The sequence below is a fragment of the Anguilla anguilla genome, chromosome 1 (assembly GCF_013347855.1).
Source record: "Anguilla anguilla isolate fAngAng1 chromosome 1, fAngAng1.pri, whole genome shotgun sequence".
NCBI lineage: Eukaryota > Metazoa > Chordata > Actinopteri > Anguilliformes > Anguillidae > Anguilla > Anguilla anguilla.
Genome location: NC_049201.1, coordinates 59,849,013 through 59,875,150, shown reverse-complemented (window position 1 = coordinate 59,875,150; position 26,138 = coordinate 59,849,013). Strand labels below are relative to the sequence as shown.

At 39.7% G+C, this 26,138-nt stretch overlaps 1 protein-coding gene across 2 annotated transcripts in view; it reads left to right on the top strand.

Moving 5' to 3' along the window:
• Positions 1-1,107: 1,107 nt before the first annotated feature.
• samd12 (sterile alpha motif domain containing 12) overlaps positions 1,108-26,138 on the top strand; it is a 51,845-nt gene continuing 26,814 nt past the window's right edge. Inside the window, exons 1-3 of one of the 2 annotated variants that reach the window (XM_035389896.1) lie at positions 1,108-1,250; positions 14,361-14,539; positions 21,118-21,247. In XM_035389896.1, the coding sequence (XP_035245787.1) occupies positions 1,223-1,250; positions 14,361-14,539; positions 21,118-21,247 (337 nt within the window). In that variant the 5' untranslated portion in view covers positions 1,108-1,222. Of the gene's footprint in view, positions 1,251-1,386; positions 2,077-14,360; positions 14,540-21,117; positions 21,248-26,138 lie in introns of those variants that run through there. The other variant, XM_035389887.1, reaches the window with a different exon arrangement.

The following is a 26,138-nucleotide window of genomic DNA, read 5'->3' as shown; positions in this document are numbered from 1 at the left end:
ATTTGGATTCCTTGAAATACACACATATACTGTGCCTAAAAAATACTTCTGGTAAAAAATTTTTTTTAAAAATCACTTGCATATAGCCAAACCAGAATTTTATTTGGCATTATATTTATCAAATATATTTATTGAAATTTCTTGATGTTCTTTGGAGACTAAAAGTAATTCAAAATGTTTAACCCGAAATACGCGTCTCAAGTTCCGATGCAACCACCTAAAAAAATCCCTGTTACATATCATCCCCGCTCTCCCCTACTAGCGTAAATGGAGAAAGAGCATCCGTGTTGAAGCCAAGGATCGTACAGTCGATCTACACACTCAATCAACCAATATCAATCAGTATCAATCAACCAGTGGGAAAAACGTGACACCATGACAAACTTTGAATGACTTTATGGCCAAGTATGTCAGCCGACCTCAACCCTATTGAGCACCTGTGGGGAATTTTGAAGAGAAAAGTTGAGCAGCACTCCCCATCAAACATCAAGGCACTCAAGGAGGTCATCCTCCAGGAGTGGAACAGGATAGACAGTGACAATATGTCATGAACATACTAAGAATATTACATATTTGTTGAATTTAATAAAGGGTGTACTCATTTGTGCAACCCTTGATTTAAGCAACGTTGCCTAATTTGCTTATTTTAGTTATTGATGACATGTCTTTCTATGTTGTTATTAAGTATGTGTTTAATAAATTTCAATTTTGTCATCGTTCCATGAATTGTAATGGTTATTATTTAGAAATAGAAATATATGTATGTTCAGAGGGGTATACTTTAAATTAATCATGAAATGAATATATGCAGAAATGAATGAATCAATAAATGAACAAATAGGCCTACGGAAGTAAATAAATGCAGAAATACCCATTTGTGTCAGATTTTATCTATTAATTTATTTCCGTGTATATTCTTTTATTTAAAAAAAATTCGTGCATTTATTTATTTAATTATGGCATTTTCGATCCTCCACATGTAGTATGCAGCTACAGGTGATGTGGAAAAACAGGTAACAGGCAAAGGCTCATTCCTGAGCGGTAAACGCACAAGGTAGGCTGTCCAGTGTCGTGTTACAAATAAACTACCTTTCCCATAATCCCACAATTAACGAATGAGTTTCGCAGCGTGTCTGGTGTGTTTCGGTGTTGGCTGTAGCAAATGCCCAGAAGCGAAATTCGGCCGCATTGTATACAAGCGCACGAATAATGACTGAATTAAATGAAGACTAATAGAATGCCTGTCGAAGGTAAGAATACTAACATTTCTTGAAACAAAGAAATACCTTGATCGGCCAGTGTTTGGAGTTTAGTAATGGAGCCGCAGAGATTCGCAAGTGGTTATGATTGGCTAACGCTGCACGCCAGAGAAAATCAGTGAAGTATGAAAATTCGGTGTTGCCTAGCTAGGGATGAGTGCTTGCCTGTCGGTTAGAAGATTGTGGTTTCAGTGTGAAATATTAATAGGATATGTGGGCGGACGTATAGGCCAATTTTATTCTCGAAGAACCGAATTGTCCAGTATTTCAGAACCGACGGTCAACACATTTTGCTAATGCCCCTGTCAATGTCTGATGCGCACTCTGGAGAAACAAACCAAGCTCCGTTCGTACCATATGTTTGTAGCCTACTCTGTAATCGGTTACGCGTGTTTAGTCTGCGAAAGGAGCTATTTAATCCAAAGAAATATTTTACATTGTTTGTAACTGCTCTATTCTTGAGGAGTGTTTAATTTTATTTATCACAAAATTCCAAGAATGGTTCTTATTATAGACACAACTGAAGAGAGTACCTGTAATGTAGCCTACATTATTGGGCGCATTGGACGTTGCTCCACGTGAGATAATCGTCCGCTGCGACCAAATCTATTGTTGACTATAAGTGAGTTTTTTTTTGGGGGGGGGGGGGAGCGAGCGTTGCCTAAAATTGTCCACACAAATCGACGACAAACGTTTATTTTGCGTGTGCAAACCATAGACAGTACCATAGAAGGTGCAAACATAACCTGGGGCGGAATGCTAGGACAGTCTCACCACCTTATCGGGGGGATCCTGTGGATTCAAAATCCGATGAGAGGTAGGTAAATCAATTTTAGAGATCCTTCACGGGCGCCTAAGGTTTATTTAGTTATTTATTTATTTATTTATTTATTGCATGTACGAGTGCATGATAGCTTTTTAATGATGTTTCGTCACAATCTGCTATATATCAACGTTCGTAAACTCTTATTAAAACTATAACGTTAGCTATATGAACTTGTTGTTAATTCAGTACTCTGAAATATGTAGGCTATAGTTTGTATATCTAAAATATGAGAGCGCTTTCTGCTTGCGTTGTTGAATATGACACGTGCAGATGCACAACGCAGTATGATGAGCATAATGCTTGACGTTGTGCTTTTGTTAAGCGAAAGGGGAACATTTATCCCCTGGTTCAAACTAAGATAATTAAAGAGGCCACGTAGACCTGTAAAGCCACATTATAAACAATACGAATTTTAACAACTGTTCTTCTCAGCGGCATTCATAATACTCACATACTTGACTAGAACAAACCATACGACTGCACGCTAAATTAACATTATGTATTACCATTACAATGAAGTGCTCTATTTTAACTGTCATTACGTTCGTCTTTTGCATGATGTGAGAAGTAAGCTGAAATAACAATTTGTCTGATTTTTTAATATAATTTTGTTACTGTAAATTTTTGGGTTATTTTCAGAATGATACACCCAGGCTGTGATATTAATTTGTAGGCCTATTTGTAGTCTCTTCAGTGTGTATTATAGTACATGCACATTATATTTTCATTAGTTCTCTTTATGATATGTTATTGGCAACATACGTACTACCTTTTTTCTATAATCTTATGAATGTATTCTGTACTTCCCAAAAGGAGGAATAGTGGGGCCTTGTAGGTGAGGGATTGGATATTTAATCTGAAGATTGCTGGTTTGATTCTCAATGTGGTGTCTACTGCTGTTGTACCTTTGAGCACGGTACTTATCTTATGCTTATATTTTTGTATATCTTATTGTATGAATGGATTATATGTAATTAAGCTATAAGTCACTCTGAATAAGGGTGTTTCTCAGGCAAGTAATTACTAACAATTAGTATTTGAAGTCCAGTGCTCTCTGTGAACTCATTAATTACTGATGGAGAGGGCCTGTTTGAAATAGAATCACCCTTTAATGATCATATGTGCCCTGGGAAAAGGAAGCCCTTTCAGTAAAATTATTCTGGTCATCATTTTGCTGACGTATTCACTCAATGAAAGTAGGGCAGACATTAAAAATTTAAAACAAATGAAGAAAGCTTAAGAAAAGTGAATCTTCTCATAGGCACATGTATTTTTTCTTCCTCACAAATTAAAATGTCCTCTAAAGGTTCATGAATATTCAATTCTTCTTATATTCTTAAAGTCAAAATACGTAGAATACACAGGACTTTTCAGAATTTTTCATATTTTGAAACTCTGTAGTTTTCTCATTTCACAAAGAAAACTGAATCAGTACTGCTGTCCTGTCCTGTTAGCCTTGTTAACACAGCCATTACATAGACCTGCTCAATCAGCCAGGATGATGCGCAAATGTAGTCATACACTGTAATGTGCACAAGTGTCAGGTGAAATCCAGAAAAATGATGGCACTTGCTTCCAGCTTCTTGTCCTGTTCTAGTTTCGGTTGTTATACACTTTTATGGGGATTGTTTAAATGCTGTGCGGACTGTGCCAACTCATAGTAAGCACTAACCAACAAATGAGAATCGAGAATTTTGGTCTTATGTCTTCATTCAATCCTAAGCCACTTTTCCACCGCTTGGTACCGGCTCAACTCGACTTGACTTTACTCGACTCTACTCGCTTTTGGTACCAGGTACTTTGTTTTCCACTGCAGATAGTACCCCCGTCAATGTAGCTGGTCGTCATAACGACGCTGCATGAAACTGCCGTGACGTCATCTTCAACGCGACACACACAGGAACAATGGAGAATATAGAAGGGATGGTGTTCTTGATTCTCGGTATAATGGCTGTTTGTCACAGCAAGGAGACAAATTTTGTTTCAGAAGAGGCTCAAGGCAGCAAGACAAAATACTGCTGAAAAAAACAGGAGAGTTTGGGAAATCCTACATCAGAGCTCAGATGATAGGCATAGGTCCCTTTTAGCCATTTGCCACCTTGCTGAGTCATTTTTACTGGTCTGGTTGTGATATGACCAACTAATACAGACCCATTGATACAGATTGTCATTGTCAAGCTTGGACGTGAAATAGGCTATGTGCTGTATGTGGCATGTTCTCACAGAATCTAATGTTCTCTCAGTTTCCTGTGTTAATCTAACTTCTGTAAGCTATGTCAACTGTTATACATTTTATGGGGTTAAAAATGGTTTGTAATGATTGTTTGTGTTTATTAAATTGCATTATAACTATTAAGAGATTATGAAATTTTGCTGTGCAGACAGAGTTCATGTTTTGTGTTTGGGAACTTTATATTTTGTGTTAGGGCAATTTTATTTATTTATTTCTACGTTGGCCATGTCTCCAGATGAAAATGAAATCTGTATGGCACTTTTAGCGTTAGCCTAAGTTGTACCAGCGACTGAGAATTAACAGAATGTCAAAGGAACCAAAATTTAAACAATTTTTGCAGCAATGGTCTCAGTCATAGACAGAATTTTATGTTATCAGAATGATTTGTTACACCTAATGGTCTTTTGATAAAGCTGCAACTATACCCATGGGCTTCAGCTTGCATTATGTGTGTTCTTTTTACACTGAAGCACAGTGTAAGTGAGATTATCTGGTTGTTTTTTTCTTCTTTCTTTTTTTTTTTTTTTAAAAGGAAGATATAAATGTTATACACTTTGTTGTACGTCGCTCTGGATAAGATCGTCTGCCAAATGCCTGTAATGCAATGTAATGTAAAAGTAGGTTGGAATCTTATTTTAGCTGCAATGAATATTCATTGAAAGCGAGGCACAGTGAATAGTAATTGCTGCTAAGGATTCTAAATCATAAAATCATGACATCGTCTCAAAGCAGAAAAGCATCGTCTCTTTCGCAGCTGCAAGTCTAATACCAAAAATGATATTAAGAAATAAAGACTGCTTAACCCCAATTTGCCTCTGATAAAAAATAAGAGCAAGCAAGTTCATTCTTACCTTCTTGTGTGTGTGGCCTAAAGCACACCAGGTTCCTCTGCTCTGAACATACTGTTGGCCTATAATGTGTAATGTTGATTAAGCTTACTTACAGTAAATGAATCATGTCGCTCTCTTTTTGTAAATATTCAGAACTTAGCCAGCCATTTTATATTAAGTGTAAAATAGGTGGTGCATTAACGTATTTTAGTACAGTAAAATATTTTACCTTTATGAATGTTTGTCAAAGGATATGAAGGGGATGTCTGTTCTGTGTGGCTGATACTGATGTTTGGTGAAGCCGATGTTGTGAAGATAGTCAGGGACGTAGTTTAATAAAAATAAATAAATAATAAATAAAAAAACAGCTGAAAAACAGGGCTAGTCGATGTGGGAGATTGAATAAGGCTGGGTGTTTGTCACAGGAAATAGCCTATAAGCTGAAGTCACAGAGCATTCATGGCAAAGTTGAAAATCATTTTAAAAAAGCTCTAAGAAATTGTGCATGAAGTTTAAAAAAAATCATTGGGCTCCTAGGAACAACTAGCCTATGAGTGAAATGCTTTGATAAGCTGGTTCATTTAATTGCTTAATTTGGTCCCTCATGGAAAGAAAGAACATGCTGTTTTGCTTTTAATTCAGCCGAACCTTGTTCGAAATAGAGCATACTGAATTTGCATTACTGAAATTAAACATGGTTGCCGTCTGTCTGTTTTTATCTCTTTAAAGTTTGTTTTGGCACACCATGCTAGGTTTGGTTTTTGATGGAGCTCCTCTTGTCACTGAACGCTATAGTGATGGGGGAAGGAGCACTTGGCATCAACATTGTTGACAGGGGTTGTCACAATTCCCAACAACTGACACGGATGGGAATCCTGATCCCAGCGTATTCTCAAATCGGTATACATTACAGGACGTAGTTTCTCCCAGCACTTTAAGGTTGACTATAACTGCACCATCCAAAGCTGCCAAAAGCTAAGCACAAAAAATGGACGAAATCGCAGAAATGACAAAAAATGGGGAAGTCACGGGACTTGAAAAAAATAGCAAAAATCACGGAATCTGTGACTTCCATGACAAACACCCAGGGTTAAGGATTGTAACTGATCAAAGACATGGAATGTTGTTGAATATGATAATATCTTTGCAGTGTTGGATCATGGGTGTGTGGTGGCTTGGTATGCGTAGAACTGGTCTGGCAGCCACTGGGCCTGTCTTTGCTTGAGGAGCAGGGAGCTGTAGGAAAAGTGCTTAGCAGACTGGTTAAAGGAGATCGGAGCATTGTAAATAAACCTATTTTACTGAAGCTGCACATCTTACATCTGACAGACTGTAGAATGTTTTCATGTAAAAATGATGTGCCATGTGAATTTGTGTGTCCACAAGCAAGACATGTTATCCAGTTGTATTTAATGTGTGTTTACCTTAAATCACTTAAGCCGGTTTGCTTTATTAAACAATGTAATTGTTAATTTTAAACAGTTCTCCTTTTGGTTAATTTTACAGTGTTGAAGTGCTAAAATGTCAGCAACTCTGTTAGCACTAAATATCAAATGATAAAAATAATTAGAAAATGTACAAAATCATCATAAAAAGAAGTGAACATTCCTGGCATAATTTTAAAGTGGCTGTAAAGTGGCTGAAAATAGTTAAAATAACCATAAATTATCACAGAGGAATTGTATCCACCACTCATCCACCAAATATCTATTAAATGTAATAACCCACCTCCCCCCTCAGCTCCTCCCAGAAACGTACCACCCACAAGTGAACAAACTTATGTGGCTAGGGTGGCTGTATCTATCTATCCATACAGCTGCAAGTGCAGATGGGCAAATACAGCCATATATGTATGAGCCAGATTAGGAGCCTGAACCGGCTCTACGGGGAACAGCCCCTGCCCTTTCAGGAATTTGACCAAGCCAAGAAGTCTCTGGTTATAATTGTGAAAGCGGTCTGGTTTTGTGAAATGGTCACTGCCCAAGGAGGTGTTTGCACTGATGCTGCCGGTGTAGCCATAGCTTTTTGAAAACACCACCCCACCACCCATGCATTCAGGGATGACACATACACGGTAAATTTAGCATGCTTGCAATGCAAATGGAGACTCAATAATGAAACAAAATTAAATGCCAATAATTAAGCAAAAACTATAGCTCTGTAGCTCTATTGGCAATACAACTAGCCTGGCTAGCCAGCCAGCTTGGTAACACCACCACAAAGGAATAGAGAAAGATTCAGAGAGTGGGTTGGAGATGGAGGAAGAGTGTGAGAGGGTTAAGGTTGGTTGAGCAATTGAGTGGAAAAATAGCAACAAAAAAAACTACAGCTATTAAGAATTTCTGTTGATAACGCAAACAACGATTCTTTATGGCAAAAGAGTGTTTCGCTGAGACTCAAAGAGGCTGTTCTAGTGGGACAAAATACTTTTATTTGTCTCAAACTATGGGAGGAAATTGAAACCAAAACATTTGTCGGCCATTATGTCATGAAGGACCTGGATCGAGTAGCTTGTAGTCCGGTAATAAATTGAACTCGACCTATGTAATCCCCACATAGGAATAGATGGAAATATTTATCAAACATTTATACTGTACTAATATAAGTCTATATTGCAATGCAATTGATTTCTCGTTCTGTTGCTAATGCTGAAGTCTAAAGCGATTCACAGATTTACCTTTACAATCACTTTAAGAAATGTTTCTAACCACATATAAAATCGACTAAGCTTGAGGGCTAATCCTGATTCAAAGGAAAAGAGGCCAGCCAGGAGAAGAGATGGGTATTTCTGTCATTGGGTTATGCAATTTTAGAGGTTGATGGTGCAAACTGTTTTACATAGTGACCATTATCACCATTTTAGTCAATTCCAAATCATTGGGTTTGTAATTGTAATTTCTTTCTCTCTCTCTCTCTCTGTCACACACACATGCATGCAGTCACTTGTGTGCACGTGCAAACAGACACACAAACGCATCTCCAATCCCTCACAGATTTAGAATGTGATTCAAATTACATAGTACATGTGTAAAATAATAGCGTAAAAACAAATGTGCATGTTATTAGTTTTTGTTTGGAAAAAGCGGAATGGTTAAAGGACAACTGAAACGGAGGTGACGGTTTTTATTCTGAGGCTTGTGAAGCTACTGTGATCCGAGCAGAATTGAAACTGAAACGGGTACAGCGTGTACCCTGAGGGCTCCGGCCTGGATGCTGCTTTCAGTCCCTCTGCTTTTCTGAGCCCCACGTATGTTAAAGCCAGTCTGTTAGGCAGCGCACTCCAATACTGGGAAAATGTGCACTTCAATAACTCCATAATAATTAACTTGCTCTTCATCATCCCTCCTTTTAATAGAACAACATTATATTTGTCTAGTATTTCAGCTTGAATTGTTTGCTGTTGCTGGGTGGATAGGTTTCGAGTGCAACTATGACGTCTCTTGTGTAGTCATTGGATGACCTACTACTGTCAGAAAGATACCTCAAGCCCAATTAATTTCCGGATGCCGAAAGTTTAAGATCTGCCCCCTTAAACTGGGCTCACCCATTGTTCTTCCGCATTCTTTTCTCGTGAAGACACTTAACCTGCCAGGGATGCATGACCTGTTTTGCTTGATGACAAACAGCAATGAATGAGGAATATGAGGAAGAAGGGGACTTGAGAAATAAGAGGCGGCATTCTGACATTCCAGGAAATTGCCTTGTGCCAGAAAGGATGTAGGTTAGTTTAATAGCAGATGTGCCTTAGCATTTATTATTTTTTTATTTTATTATATTTTCAAGGTAAAAAATCCTGCATAGTAAGCCTTTAATATCCTACTGCATGTGCATTAATATGCAGAATGTAGGCTAGATCTATTGGGTTGTCAGAGGCTAAATCTATTGAATTGTCTTCAGAGGCTGTGCCAGGCAAACACAAAAGAAAGAGTGAGAAGAAACAAAAAAGATGATTGTGGTGGCGGTATTTTTGATGATGAATGCTGGTGATTATTGTTATTATGATGGTGATTGTGGGGTCCTTTCAGTCTCCTCACCGAGTGTGGAGGCCATAATTGCTTTTAAAGAGAGCAGCTACATAACAACGCACAAGAACAGCTGCCACAAGCTCTTTCCCTGCATTTAGCGAAGGGCAGAGGACAGCCGTGGGGCTGACCTCTTTGGTTGCATGTTTTTGTACCTCTATTGTACCTGTTTTTGTACCTCTATTGTTCCTTGTGCTCATATTTAGTGAACTTATTTTATGTTGGCTGAATTTCTATTATTTTGATGTGCTAAATTTGGTGGTTCCCAATGGTTCATTGTTTAGCTATTGTGGAATTGTGTAATCGTCAGTTTTATTTTTCATTGCTGCTGTTATTAGAATGAATAGACTGTATGTTATCATTGTTATATAAAGGTAGTGGAAAAAAATATGGAAAATGTGCAAGGCAAAACAAGTCGGCTATTTGCAAGAGCTTCAGTAGCCAACAGCACAACAAGGTTAAAGGTGATGTCCGCATGGAGCTCTGTGGGAATGACATCAGTGGGAGGAAGTGCATTTTCCAGGCGTGTGATTCAGAACAGGGCAAGCAAGCCGCCCCAGATTATTCTCATCTTGCGGGTAGACCAGCACATCACATTGCGCTTTAGATTTTTGTTCATTACATCTGTCGGTAAATGATATAGGCTAGACGTCTGTTAAGATTGTTATGAGGAAGCATTCTTCTCTTTTGTGCTCAATGAGTAGGCCCCGGAAAGAACTGTAGACATGGGAAAGTCACACTCATTTCATGGGCAAGTCCCTCTCATTTCTGAAATCTTATCTTTTCAGCGGGGGTTAGAATGGGGGTTAGCCTATACTCTTTCAACATCTTGGAAAGTTTTTGTTCGGATTTTTGGTTTTCGTTTCTTCCCGGTTGTAATACAGTCACAAGGACATATTTCCTTCTCAATGGGTAGTAGCCTATGTGGAAAACCTAATGGTAGGAAAATATCCACCAAATCACTCATGGTTATATTTAGAAATCTATTCTATTATTTCTCAGTGAATAAAAATGTTGATTAAATGTGAACTTGTCAACAGTACCATACAGAAACTTGGCAGAGTTGGTGGTTATCTTTCTTTTTCTCACTATCAATATTTGCTATTTGCTGCAATTATATTTTTACCATGACAGGATTCAGTGTTCTGGTTTGTAAAATGTGTAGTTTCAGCTGCACAATGAGAAGATAAAATATTTCGGTGATTTATTCGTTTTTTTTTGTGTTTTTTTTGTTTTTTTGAGGAGATGCTGTATGTTTCTGTGGAAGGCTGACTATTGAGGGTTTTGCTCTGGGAATTTGAGGCTGGGAGTTCATGGGACTTCAAAGACCATGAAGGGGGAGTGTGTTTCAAAGTATGGGTAGCAGGGGAGAAACGCAACAGAATATGATACTGATCTACTAATGAGGGGTCCTGTTGCCAGTGGAAGCTGTAAAATTACTGTAAAATGGCCTCTGGTTCTGCTCCATTCCAATTTGAGCTAAAGTTTAGAAACTCTGCAATGTTAATTGTCCTTCACAAGGGCATATGCTAGGCTAATGCTTTATATCAGAACAATAGGCTTGTTTTCAGACTCAAGATATAGCCTACCTAAAGAGGATATAGCCTAGGTGATTGAATAGTCTATTTTAATTTTTCTACATTTACAGTAATATCATTGGTTCATCTTGTAATTCGTTCCACCCCATATCATTTGCATGGAATCAGAAGGTTCTCATTGAAAGCTTGTTTGTCATTGTTGCCTGAATGGCTGGAATTCTCTACAAGCACTGATACATAAACTATTATTGCTGGATTTGATACTGAACTTCCTTCATACCTGTCCTCGGGTTATAGTTTGTGCTGTTTGCTGTTTAGCTGTTGAAATTGAGATGTTGGTGAAAACCGCTGCTCTGTGAATGCCTTGCATAACCACGCTGGGCTCCTACGTGACTGGAATGGTGAGAGGTGAGGCTGAACACTGAACCTTGGACGGTAAGCCAGAGCAGCTGGCATGGCCGCTTCCTCGCAGAGAGAGGGAGAAGGAAGAGGGGGAAGAAGAGCAGGAGGAGGGGTGAGTGCTCTTTGTGCGTCTCCCCGCTCCTGCTGTTCTCCCAGCGCTGATGTCACTGAGGAAAAAGGGGAAAAGGGAGGAGCGCTCCTGGATATTTTTAGCAGAAGAGGCTAAAAAAAGCCCCAGAGCTCCCAAGGGGCTGCGGCAAAGCCGAGCACTGAGAAACAACTGGAACACACTCTCTCGCTCTCTCAATCTCAGTCTGTCTGCTTCTCTCTTTCTCTTTCTTTCCTTCTTCAACCTCCTCATCTTCATTTCTTCTTTTTCTCTCATATCAGTCATCCACTCATACTCATATTCTGTGTCTTTTTTTCATTCCATTCTTTATCTTTTCTTGCTCTCTCTCTGTCATCCAGCTCATGCCTTTGGTGAGATTGATTTATGTGCAGTGTAGCCTGCTTTAATACCTCCTCCAGCCAATATATGAAGCCGGAATTTCCCGGAACGATGAGAAAAAATGGAAATTCACCCAATGAATTGTTGTTCAGCAAGTCATGCTTTACATTGTTAGCAAATGCCTGTCTCATTCATATCTACCTAGATGTTTTGCACATCTGTAATTATACTAGAATTCAGTGAAGCTGAAAGTGAATTCAGTCCTTTACTGGTTTGTGGGCATTGGCTAATGTTTTATGATGTCACAATGTATTAATACTGCAACAACCGATGATTTGGTTGTCTGAACCGTCTTGGTTCAGGTAAGACTAGAGAACATGCAAAAAATGCTATGGTGTGTGTGTGTGTTTTTGTGTGTGTGTGTGTGTGTGTGTTCGTATGGGTGTATGTGCATGTGTACGTGCTTGTGTGTATGTGGGGAGAGGGTGGGGGTGGTGTTGATGTGTAGATGCAGTTACGAGGAAGTTATGAGGAATTCAGTCATCGTTTGTGGAAACTCCCACCCTCCACCTCTCATTTTGGAAATGTCCTACCATAGAAACAAGCGTGAAAGTGGTGCATTGCTTTAGAAAGCAGCCTCTGTATTCTTTAAATTTTATGTCCTGAACATAATTTCCAATTATTTTAATGCAGGAACACAGAACTAAATCAGTGTTTATACCGGTATTTATTAATAATCTCTTATTACGTACACAAGGCAGGTCATTCCAGAAACCTCATCAATTTCACAATTCATTCCTTCAAACATCAGGGCTTGGATTAAGTGAATTACAAGCAATTACCTTGATAAAAGAAATGTGAAATACCAATTACAATAGGCATTACAGTAGTCAATTATGCTCAGCCCTTGGGGCTGTCAGTTATAGCTGTCACTGGCATGTTCAATATTTATTTGCTTACTGTGGGGTGTGTCACTGCACCAAGGTCAGTGCTCTAGTTGTAATGCAGTCTTCGTTGATTGTGGTTTCAGAGTTGGGTGTGCCTGTACATTAACTTGGCTATGTTTAAAGGTTAAGAATGATCTTAAATCATATACGTAGATGCTAATTATGGTGTCCTAAAATTAGTGTCATTGTCTTTGCCAGTTCTACTAGCATGCATTCCACTAGCATGCATTCCTTACCATTGAGTGAGTGCTTTTTTTTCAAATTGAAATAACAAAAATACTTTTTAAATTACTTTGGAGATCATGGGAAATTTTGGACTAAACTGGGTTTAGATCTACGAATTTACATTTATTTACAGCCAAAAGGACAAAGCAACACGGACTTAATGGTTAATTTACATCACTTAGGGCCGGTTTCCCAGACAACGATTAAGCATAGTCTGGACTAAAAAACGTGTTCCCAATGGGGATATCCACTGAAAGAGAAAACTTAATCTTAGGTTTAATCCTTGTCTGGGCAACCAGCCTGTAGTTTTTTTTAAGTCTTTCATTTTCCAACATTGTACACCACCGCCATCTAGTGGTGAAATTGCAAATTAAACATGCTAAATCTTGGGGAGAAATATTCAGTAAGTCATTGTAATACTACTTTGGCTACTGTAAACACCACTTGTCCTTGTTGACTGCTTCTCTTTTTGAATCCTTATTAACAAACATGTAGTAATTGAAAAACAAGTTAATTGTGTTGGAACTACTGAAAATATTTTTTAAAAATACTTTTATATTTCAAATTATTAGTATTAATAATGTTTCTATTAATGTTTCCAGGTTTACTGGAAGGATTAATGGCTTGTATTAATTTATAAAATAAGGGAATTAATTCATGCCTGCCAATTGTGAAATATTAATATGTTCATGAACATAACAGTCGCTTCAGAGTTCATCCCCAAGTGCAAAGTCATCCAATAGCTCCCCTAATCCTCCACTTATACATAAAATTGCATTCATAAACATTGACCAAATATACATGGCTACATCATCATCAAGTAAGTGTTTACAGTAGATGAACAATCTGTTTAGCTCTGCTTTGATTTCAAATTCTGTGTGTTTAGAGAACACTGACAGTGGAGGAGGCACAATTAAGTTCTTAAGTAGAATTCTTTGTTAGACATAGTGATTGGTTAGTACACACTTTAAATATTGGCTACTGCATCATAGCAGCTAAAAATATGAACTAGCAGAAAGGGGAACAGTTATTAGTCCATTTGCATGTAAAAACTGATGCTTGTTGCCTAAATTCTTCGGATTACATTTGAAGAACACCTGGATTCAAATAGTTTATTGAGGCCCTTATTTGTGGTCTGCATATGCTTAGAAAGTTGTTACTGATGTGGAAATTCAACGTGTTTTTAATCGTACAGTAATTTTACAATGCCGCAATGTTATCAACAGTGAAGTTTGCATTAGGCTGAGAGGTATTGTGGTGTCAGCTGTAAATCATTTGTTTGGGAAGACTGAGTCTTTCTGACCGTTCTTTTGCTTGTGCACAGCTCGGGGAAATCATTATTTCTGTAAGTTCAAGTGGTCCTGCGATGGCCTGAGGAAATGCGAGCAGTTACTGCTGAGAGAATTTCTGAATTTGCATAAACGGAATTTGGAGGCTCTATTGGGTTTAAATTCCTGATTGAACTAGCCTGCTTCATGTTTTGTTTTACATTTGATCATGCAGCTTATAAGGTGGACATATGCCATCCAGATGTGTTTATAACAGATGCAGTCTTTGCAGAGTTTTGTGCGATGCAGTGCCCTAAATGATTGTCACCTGTCACAGTCATACTTGCCCTCTCTCTTCCCAGCTGTCCACTGCAACCTGAGTCAGAATGGTTTAGATCACCAGGTGTGCCCAGAGGATGTGACATCACCCTTGGATGAACTGCCAATCGGTCATGGAGTGGCCATCGATGACGATAGCCCCACCTACCTGGACCAGAGGGATCCCATCTACCAGCAGGCCTCAGACTCGCAGGCCACGCAGGTAACAAGCAGGCCGGACTGTCCTGGATGCTAGCTCATGCACTTACAAATCCATTGGCTTGTGATTTATCTCATCAACATTTGACTTCCAAGTAACGTACACTACTTTTTTGTTGCCGAGATATTTCATTATTCAGTGAAAGAAAATGGCGTCTTCCTCTTCTCTTCCAACACAACAGCCTGTGTTCTGCGCCAATTTTATCCTGAAACTATTGGCTGTCGGCCAAAGCTTAAATCTGTTTCTCCCTTCGGTGATTTCTTTTTGAATTTAGATAGCTCTCAGTAGGTTGTGACTCGGGTGCTGGTCATGACATGCGTGCTAGTTACTGCATTGATATTCTTTGACCATGCCCCTCATGAATTTTCATATAGCAGAGGCAAGGATAGTCACCTCATTCAAAATTCAGAATTTAAAAATGCGAAGCAATACAACATAGCTTTCGCTTATTGTGTGCAGGCCGGGTGAACTACTTTAAACCTTAATGGACTGTATACATCTTTCAGAATATCTTCATCTGGTTTGAACACAGTGATGACATGAACTAAACCTGCTCGTGCTCCTGTGCTCACTACAGTGCTTACTGTATAGTACAGAATACTTGGCTGTCAGACCTAATATCAAACATGAAAACTGGCCTGGCTGTGTGTACATATTTCAGAAGTCGGCAATTTTTATGTATATAAATACAGAACATAACTGTATTGTCCTGATTTTTACATTAGGTGGCGCTGTTCATTCACTGGAGCTGTTTTTGTGAGGTTGCAGCATAGATTTTTTGGGAAAAGGTTTCACTGAGAGGGCTAAGAGAAATTATTGAGGCAACAATAGCATTTTTAATTGGTATGTGATAATGGACATTCTTTTGAAATTTTAATTTTACCATTGTCAAATAATCCAACAAATGTTTTATTCTCTCCAGTAATTGAATTTTAATATGTGGGATTGAGGTCTGTTGCAGTGTGCTGATGGGGTGACAGTACTGTCAAAAATATAGATTCTAACATTTAAAAGCAATTATTATTAATTGCAGAACAAAGAAACGAATAAGGAAATAAAGTCTGTGCAAATGATCACAGTTACACAGTCATGGAAGTAAAGATGTTAGTAAAAGTATAGTGAACAAAGAATCAGCATCAGCTGTAATAAATAGGCTTGCCAATAAAACAAAACAGGGTTTAAGAATTCCTGATTCACTTGTTGTGGCATGTGCATGTTATTAATTTGCTTAATAAGTTGATTTAATTGGCTTTGAAATTTTCTTTGACTTATCATGCAGTTAGGCTCACTGGATGTGTCCACTTTGAATAAATTAAATTATGTTGCATTGATCCATTCAATTGAAAGTTTGTGTTGATGTCAGATATTTAAATTCAGTTCCAGCATTGTTATTTTCCTGTGGGAAAAAAAAAAAAACTTATCTGTGTTGAATAGATCAAATAAACCCCGCTTTTTACGCTTTTTGACTTTTAATGTGTCCCTGGGTAGTGCTATAATCTGATTAGAAAGTATAACTATTGGACTGAAATTAGACAATAGCACAATTAAGGTTGTATATGTGATCATTGAATGTAGTACAAAGGTAGTTCTCTTCCACGTTCCTTGTATGTAGTTAGAGTAGACTTCACTATCAAATTATGTATTCTGTTATATCAGTATGGCATTACTACAGAAGTAGTCTGAATAGCAAATGAATCGTTTAACTTTTTTAAAAACATTTTTCTCAAACACGGATTCTATTTCCTTTAAATCAAGCCATTCAATGTATGGGGGGGGGGGGGCACAAGGCTATACTAGTGCACAACTCTGAGTGATAGAGGGATAGAGAGGACAAGGAGGACATGGAGAGGAGGTGTAGTAGACAGTAGTCATGGTGAGGAGGTGTTTTGGATGGAGTGGGTTGGACATGAACCAGAGGACAAAAGGTGAAGGAGTGAAGAACTATAGAGAGAAGGAGGGGAGTTTAAATGAGGAGGAGATATGAAGATATGAAGAGAAGTATGACTGTGAAAGAGGAGAGATTTGAAGGAGAGAGGCAGAACAATTATATTTTGAATTTTTCATTAGTTTTTAGTTTCTGAGTTTTTTTTTCAGTTTTGATTCAGTTTTCAGGGGGGATTTTCAGGTTTAGTTTATATTTTCAGAAAATTGCTAGTTTTCAGTTTTCTGTTAATTTAGTCATTTGTCCAGGGTAAAAAAAAAAACGACACACATTTATAAAAACATATATTTACATTTATTTACAATTCATATGTATGTCAAGTCTTATGCGCAAAGTATTAATCATGAACTATAAAAAGCATCGTGTTTAGTTGTCAGTCCAAACACTTGTGCAAAAACACTGTCACTGTCCAAATCAAATAAATCTCACTTAGTGTACATGTGTGAATGAGCCTGTGAAAGTTTCCAAAACTACCTGTTCAGGTCCGGGCCGTGGCATAAACGCTCTATGCGGTTGTTTAGGGCCACAACCGCTAGGGGGGCCACACGACCACGAGGGGGGGCCACACGATGCAATGTTTATCTAAGATAAATAAAGTGTTCTGCATGAGAGGCAAACTGTTACGCAATCATGGATGTACTGGCATTACTGGAGTTCAGATGGAAGATAATTGGTGATTTATCTATCATGGGTGCATACTTTTAAGTTTAAAAACAAGAAAAATCAAATTTTTGTGAATGAAGCCTCTGGTGTATCAAAAAGCCTGTGGAACTGTGACTATCAAGATAAATTCAACTGAATACAACAGCATTAATTGTATTTTGTCAACTGCTGTTTCCCTGGCGCATTTTAGTTTCTGTTAAGTTTTTGTGTTTGCAAACTGTTGTTTTTATTTTTATTTTGGCGCTAACTGATCCAAAGTATGACTCGGAGACCTCTTGGTAAGATAAAATGGAGTTAAATCAAAATATCAAACTGTTGTTAGACAGGAAGACAAACCATGAACTCGTTCATCATAAAAAGGTTGCATTTCATGAGACCAGAAACACCATGGTGCATGTTGTAAGGCAGTCAAGCAGGAGTGTGTGCCCAGACAAAATATCACAGCTCGCTTTTATACATTGAAGAACTGCGTCACATCGCAGAGGGAGGATAGTGATAGTTTAGGGTCACAGATTTCTGAGGAACTTTTAAAACTTCTAAAATCAATCACATGCCTAATACAGTAAGTGTATGTTTCTGTAACTCAACTAAACTGTATAACATATTTCAGCTCAGTCAAAGCTTAATCATTAATCAATAATCACTTATTTGTCTAATTACTGGTTAGCTAATAATCAATTAACATTATTTCTGATTTCTTTTGTAATTTTCTCCAATTTCAGTTAACGTGAGTGTTTTTCACACCAATTTTTTTGCTTTTGTGCTCAGAGGAGGAGATGTGTGATGAAGAGAGGTACGTCACTGGAAGCGGAGATGAGGGGGCGGAGTTACAGTAGCTCACAGCTGAGGGTGGAGAGTTCTGAAGCAGGTGGTTTGCTTCCTGGGCCTCAGAAGGCTGTGCATTCAGTTAGGGGTGGATGGGAGTCTGGATTAAGATAGAAGGGGCTCACATTTTCCCTCCTTTTTCACTCCGCTCTACTCCATTCCATATCAGCACTTTCAGTCAGTGGAGTATAATTATCCTAAAATCTTTTTATTGCTTTATGCACACGGCAATTATTGTAATTATCGCCTACATTCCCTTCTCAATGATCTGAAGTTGGGGATCGCACATTAAGGAGTTGGTAATGTTTAATTGCAGAAAACAGTTCTGCCACCTTTGGGCTCTGCAGTTTAAGTGAAATAAATTATAGTTTATTTTTTTTAAAAGCAACTAGCACGTGTTTTTACTTGTTAGTCTTATGGTGTATTGAATGTAATCACAATGCAGGTATTATGTTTTTGCATTTAATTCTGTCAGCTGCTAGGCTGTGTGTAAGAACAAAAAAAAACACAAAAGATATTCACTTAATATTAAATTCATAGAGCCTTATTAAATTAGTTTATTGTATGTGTGTATGTATGCACATTTTCATAGAAAATGTTTGATATATTATTTATAAATATTCTCAAGACCTTGCAAGTGCTCTTAGCATATGCTGAGATGTTATTGCATGATGTATAGTATTTTGACAGTCTGAACTAGATGTGGATCAATTAATAGTTACTAGTCTAGACTATGGCGTACTCCCTCATATATGGATGCATTTAGCCAGTGTATGCAAATTGTAAACGGTGACTTTCAAGTATGTTTACATTATTGCATTCCCACTTGTAACTGCATAAAAAAGTATGTCAACAAAACCCTTTAATAGTATCATGAATTCATAAATATATGCACTAAATAAATATTTCAGTGTGACCCTCTTAAATGGACATGTTTAGTGATCTGCTGTGAAGAAATCATCTCACTTTACTGAAATTGGCAAATAGTTTGTAGTAGCTAAAATGAAAGAAGACCATGGTCACTATCTGGTATTGAAACAGCCACTATTAACTCACCAATCATCACTCAGCCAATCGTGAGAGGTCTAGAGAGCCCTGGCCTCCATCAGTGTTGTGTGGGTTTCTTATGTGTAGGGGTCTTTTTTGCCTTCAGCTCTATTTCAGACCTGTTTTACATGCCTGTTCTCAGCAGTTGACACTTGGGTAGAAGTGTTGACAACAGCGACTTGTTTAGATGCTGACCCTACAGTTTTGTACTTTACATTATAACTTGTTTGCGCTGTACTTCATTTGCACCATGAAACAAAGCAAACTTTGGTAAGTAGCTTGTTATTACAAAAGTATATTTTGTCCTATGGTTCAAATATACAGGTCCTGATGATACAGTACATTGGTTACAGTAAAGATTGGACAAAAAAGTACAATTGTTCGGGCAAGAAAATGTATACATGTACCTATAAATTCACACATTTATAGGTGAATGTCTTTGAGGCAGGCTGGTAACAGGGGTGCTTTTTATTAGGATTTCAGACCCTGTGCTTGTAATTTATGGTGAAGTAGGCTTTTATCAACCCAAAATATAATGGTGTGAACTGTGATAGATGACCAATGAAATAACTTGCCAGCTTTTGAACTGCACTGCTAGTGTTGTGTAAACTGTTTATTTGTGACTGCTATTTCAGTGCCAGAAGTGTAAATACACATTTCAAAGGTCCCTCGTGGTATTAGAATGAACACCTGTTCTGTAAATTTGTGGAAAAAAATTTGGTACTGATGGGGGCTGTTTTTTCCAAATCAATTTGTGTGAAATAGACTCGCTGTGATGTGTAATGCAGGGGGAAGTGGCTTCAGATACCTTGGGTATAAGTGGGCTGTCGCACTTGAACGAGGCACATAGCCTGCATAGTTTCATCCAGGTGTATAAATGGGTACTGTGCCTGATGGGTAAGTTTCCCTGACAACGGTTAGGCAAACACAGTATGTCATATAACGAATATTTAAAAAAATGAAACACGACTACCCGACTGCTTTTCTGCTGAGGTTATTGTCACTGCTGTATATTGGTGTCAACAAACAGCTGAATGCAGGGTAATACGAGTCATGGCTGTTGTGTTAGAATCAGTGATTACCATTTCTGTTTCGCGGTTTACATGAGTTTCGCACTGGAGGGGAACGCCATTTCAGCGTGACACGCCTGGCGTGATGCGTGATCTCAGCGCTCGGAGAACATGCCAAATTACAGCGGCGTCATTAGCCTGCGAATGTCTGAATGAACTCAGACCTGCGGAGAGCTGAGAGCGCTGAGCCAGTTCAGCCTGTCTTCGAGCTGACGCAGTGTTCACCGCGACGTGGAATGTGCTGACGAGGCGTGGCGAGAAGCCGCTCAAAACGGCGTCCCTGACGAAGAGGCCTCGTGGCGGTAGAAGTGACTTTCTGCTTGGCTCGCTAAACGCCTGCAGTCCGTGAGCGTGGAGAACGTGCCTCAGTCCATCACAGTGGCCTCTGTCTGCTTCATAGGTGCTCCAGGCCTGTGGATTGTGCGGCTTATTTCTCTTGTGACGTACAGTAGAGGCTGAATGTTAATCCGTCTTCAGGGCCGAGAAAGTGGGACTCTCAGCCATTACTCTCATAATTACAGCATCTGTAGGGGAGGAGGAGTAATATCCACTCCATTCCGGCTCTGCATGGGGCCTGCTGTATTGTAAGGCTTGTTCATCCCTAAGAGAAACCTACACGGGCCTGTCATCAGATGAAAATGAAACAATTCAGGTTAAGTACCCCCGAGTGCCTCGATCAAGGGTGCTTCTTGGGCTTTGAAAATGCAGTCCACTGATTGCAAACCCAGCCTCCTGACTGTTAGAGCCGTGCCAGTCTAATGGGTCAAATGAATCCATCCCCTGCAGTGAGCATCCTTAGTGCAAAGAACAGGTTTTTGTGTAGTGGTAATTATGGGAAAATTTGGAAACCTGTAGGTTTATTTTCCATCATTATTTTTGAGGCACTTTACCTGGAATTGTGTAGCTGTACATATATCATATTTAAACAATACAGCCACCTCCTTTGAATTTAATGTAATGAAATATTTTCATTGTCATCCATATCATCTGTAATTTTATGACACACAAGTCGTTCTTGAATGCTGTGTCCGCAGCCGGGGAACTTGAAGCTGAGCAAGCCGGTCGCCCTGTGGACGCAGCAGGACGTATGCAAGTGGCTGAAGAAACACTGTCCCAACCAGTACCAGATCTACAGCGACTCCTTCAAGCAGCATGACATCACAGGTGAGCCCCCAGCCCAACACTTCATCTCGCTCCTCGGTTCTCAACTTCCTGTTGCTCCACTGACAGCCCTACTGTGAATGATGCTGGAACACACCTTTTTCAACTATTAGTGGTTTGGGATCTTTTATTTACAGGACCTCAGCACATCTGAACCACAAAACCAGCATCAGCTCTTCCACTGTAAATCCTGTATTTTATTCAGTGCTCTCGACAAAGATGCACAGTGCTTTACATAGTGATTTTTAAAATTTATTTATACAAAGAATTTGGCTAACATAAATAGTGGAACCCACAGGAATAAGAGGCATCTTCTAGGAAGATGGAACTTCTTACTGTGACATCCTGTGAGATATTGTGGGAAAAATAAGTTGGGCTTGAGTGGAAAAACAAAGAAATCATATTGAAATGTAAGTGAGGAAAAAAGTGGAAAAATTTCCCTTGGTAATCAAATATAAAGCTGTTTTATTTAGGTGGAAAATAGAATGTCTCAAGTTTGAAGCTTCAACAAATGCACAGTGCACAACATTGCTGCTTATTAAGAGCTGAAGCAGTGGAGCCCAGTCAGACACAGAAAGTTCTCCAGTGTAAGACAAAGCGTCTGTGCCGGTCAGGGGTACAGCTGCCTAACATGGATCCACATTTAATTAGACAGCGAAGTGGATGTGCCGTCTGGCAGACTGTGCTGAAAGCACTCCAGTCTCTACGTTTTGGCGCTGGCCACTGAAAGTGCCGCCTGCTGCAGCTTATTTTCTGTTTATAAATCTTTACTCACAGTCTATTTATACAGCTGGATATTTACTGAAGTGGTGGTGGTTCAGAGTCTTGCTTAAGGGTACAACGGCAGTGCCCCAGCTGAGAATCAAGTCCACAACCTTAGATCCACAACTGTAACTCCGAGTCCAGTTCCCTGACTGTTGTTGTTGGCGATTATACTGTTGTTGTCATTCATTCATTCATTCATTCATTCATCCATCCTTCCCTTGACACATAAATGTGTCCTGACCTACTTTACGACTTGGAAATCACTCTGTCACGATGACTAACAATTTTCCATCCCATTGTGCTAACTGTCAATGGATTATGGGTATTAACTTTTTTTTGTATGTGATAATTTAATATCTGTGTTGGCCTTAAATTCATTGTTTTCATTCAGTAAATAATATGGGCTGTTCTCATTGATGAGGTACTCTGATGTAATGGAAGTAGGATGACCTCCATTATATGCAAAACAGAACTATACATAGCTTGGATTTGACAAAGAAAGCATGTATTGGGTATTTACACAGGAGACTGCTCGAAAGCGGCCACTCCATGCCCACGCCACCTATTTCCATTTTTAAACTGAGAAATGAACAGGACAGAGCTTCTGCTGGAGTGGGTCTTTAAAGCAAGCATAGATCCCTGTAGCTCGGGCCTAATGTACTGGCAAAATCCGGAATATGAAACTGCAGAATCAGGGCTCCATCTACTTTCATTTCTATGGGATTGATTACCAGTTTACATGCAATACACGCATGTAGAGAGGCTACAGTTCAGAAAATTCAATTAAATAAAACGCGATGCATGTATATTCAGTGGCTATCTGTTATGCTCTCAACAGCTGTATTTTATGTTTGAAATATTAATGTTTCTCTGTGGATTACTCTAGGAATAAAAAGCGAGGCAGTAGAAAGATCATTGTGGAGCTAATCCATGCTCATGTAGTATGTATTGTTTATTTTATGTTTTTTTGCAAATGATGGATGTGACCCTTAGGCTTGGTTCTTGCTGTATCACATGGCATGCGAGTTCATGCGATATCTGAATGTGTTCTGTAATCTCCTGCAAATGATTTATCTGGAAATCCATCTGTGAGAGATGCTGAAAGCAGATTAAAGCACAGAGTAATTGTACTATCCTGAAAGCCGTATGGAGGATAGCACTCTGTGCTACCTTCATTAACACAGAGTGCCAAGCAGGAGCTTGTATTGAAATAATGCAGATCTTTCATTATCTGAGAATAAAATTTGCATCTAATTAGAGCACCGAGAACAGCCTGTTGGGAACACTTGACATTCATTTTGCCGAAAGAATCACAGCATGGTCAAATGTACTGTCTTTCTCAACGACAGAACTGCTTCTCTGTCTGTCTCCCCCTCATTTCTCTCTGTTCATCTATCTGTCCCTCACTGCATCTCTGTCTCTTTTTACGCTCCCTCTCACCTCCTCTCACCTTCTCTCACCTTCTTTCGATCGGAGGCATAATGCTGTCGGTTCTTGGGAGCAAAAGGAGAAAGGAGGAATTTGTTGACGGCGGAAGAGAAGTGCCGGATTATTTAGCGGCTCGCATGTCTTTCTTCTGCTGTCAGGCAATTGATTCAGCCGCCATCAGCAAAACAATTCGCCATCAACAACGAAGAAAAGCCTCCAGTTTAACTCTCTCCCAGGAACTTCATTTAAAGAGATCAATAGTGCTGTGTTTCGGAGGACGACTCTCTCTCCTCTGTGATCAGCGCAACTGCGGGGTTCCAGGGGAACTCCCTGCCACTCTGTCAGGAGCGTGAAGAAGATTGACAGCACTGTCAGATTTGTTAGATAGACAGTACTGTCTCGTGTGAGAGAGAGACAGAATTATCGTTACTGTTATGCGTCAGACAGTGTCACGCGCGAGAGCGGCCAATTGCACTCCCAGTTGGGTCAGACAGACAGACTGTCCTCCTGTGTGATTCTGCTCCGTCGGGCATTTGACAGATTTGAGCACCTCCACGGTGTAGGCTGGTAGTCATGGTTGCTTTCTCGTCGTGCACAGTGTGTCTTGCGCAGGGAATTGTGGGTATACTTGTTTTCCCTGTGTTTTCCCAAGTTCCACCTGGCAAAGTCTGACTTCAGTTCTGTGTCTCTGTACTCAGCACTCATTGACCTCGAACACGCCGTCAGATTCATTCAAGCAGTTCCGAGTTACTGTCCTCTGAGGTTCACTAAAAAGGGAGGGTGGCGTAAATTTGTAGATCCCTCACCCCACCACACACCCAGCCCGGCCCACTACAAATGCGTAATTAGTAGACTGCAGTCGCAGTGCTGGGGGTGGAGGGAGCAGGATGACACAGGAAGGTGAGCACATTAATTCAGCAACATTAATCACAGCTTCAGGGTCCAAATGCGGAGATTAATGTGCAAGGGATTCTGGGAGGCAGTAGTCCCGCTCCGTCTCTTTCATTAATTTCCCTGCTATGCACGTAGTCCTTTCCCCAAAGTGAGGACAGGGCTGTTGAGGCTCGTTCAGATTAGGCTCGGGAACACCGTGGGCACCAGTGACACTACAAAGTGCTTTCTACACAATGACCAGGCAGTGGAGTATTCATTTTCTTATCCGATTAGCCAGGGAACGCGTCAGTGGAAAGGGTTGTGAGGTGGCTGAGCGGCTATTTCTCACAAACTTGTCTCATTGAAAATGGCATGTTTAAGGACAGTGTTATTAACATCCTTCTTCTTTTGAGAGGGGGCAATAGGACATGGTGGGTAGGGCTAACGGTGGCTATGATCCAACCATGCTTTCCCTGTCTATAACTATGCATCTTTAACAGCAGCATCAATGCCCTTCAGGTGATGTCTGTGATCATATTTACCCAAGGGTAACTGTGGACAGGCACCATAAATATTTTTGCATTCACTTTTCATTTGAGGCCTGATCATGTTGTCCTGAAAAAGCAAACCGCGACTGATTAGTTGCATGCAAGTGAAGTCAAAAGCCTTACGGACAAATAGCTGATATATTTTCACCCGGGACATTTTTTAACAGTATGGATTCTAGGTGGTGGGTTCAGTAGAGCTCGATTGTCTTGTGAAAGCACACGGGATTAGGCCTCAGATTTTGTGTATGCCCATATATAAGAGGTAGATGAGTTGAGGTAGGTAGATGGAAATACTGCATTTGTTGAATATTTTTCCCATGCGCTTTCATTATTGTCTTTATAAATTGTATGATTGGCAGACACCCTAATTCGGTCTGTTGGAATTTGACATGTTATCCGTTCATACGGCTTTTACCCAGCTTCCCTGGGCCTGATCAGAGAGCGCCAGAGCGCTAGGCAGCCAAGTACAGCAGTCTGCCTATTACTGTGTGAAGAATGGGAAACGGGCACGGTGTTGATGAGGAAGCAGTTGTATCAGATGAACGTAAATCCTAAAGCTTAAGGCTGATACCGGCAGCAAACAGCGTTTGATAAAAACTGATTAGCTGCGTGTGCTTCACACGTCTCTGGAGTGCGCTGTTGTTGCCAGGTAATGGACGGAGAGCGTGACGATGCACGCTTTTTCTAGGCAGAAACAAGAAAAATATTGGAGTGATTCTAATGGTAATGGATTGGCCATACAGGCGCATAATAAACACTGCTCTGACTCTGGCTGTGCGCTGTGTGTGCTGTCTCTGTTCCCTTCATAGGGATCTCCCTCTGTGGCCATTTCTCCCTCCTCACTTCAGCTCCACTTCTATTGGCCTGGGTTGTTTATAGCGTTATCTCTCTCTGTGTTATTCAGTCGTTTGGCCGTCCTCGTTCTGCGGTCCTTCAGCTCCAGCTACCAATCAGCAGCCGAGGAGGGGGAGGAGCCAGGTGACCTCAGAGCTGAGGCTCTATCTCTCAGTTCTCTGCTCTGCTGAGCTCCACCACTCTTAAAGCTCATTTATGCCTTGAAAAATTCCTGCCTGTGTCTTTGGGGACGTTGAAACTACTGACCCACAACCAAACAAGGAAAAATGTTTGTCTGTAGTGAGAGGTTTTTGCACATAGTTTAAAAAGTAAGTAAGCTGAGTTTGATGCTTCATGTACAAGCAAACGCCCGTATACAGGGCATCTGTCTGCCCAAGGGCCATTACCCACAATCCATTTTTTTTATTGCTTTTAGAACAAAACAT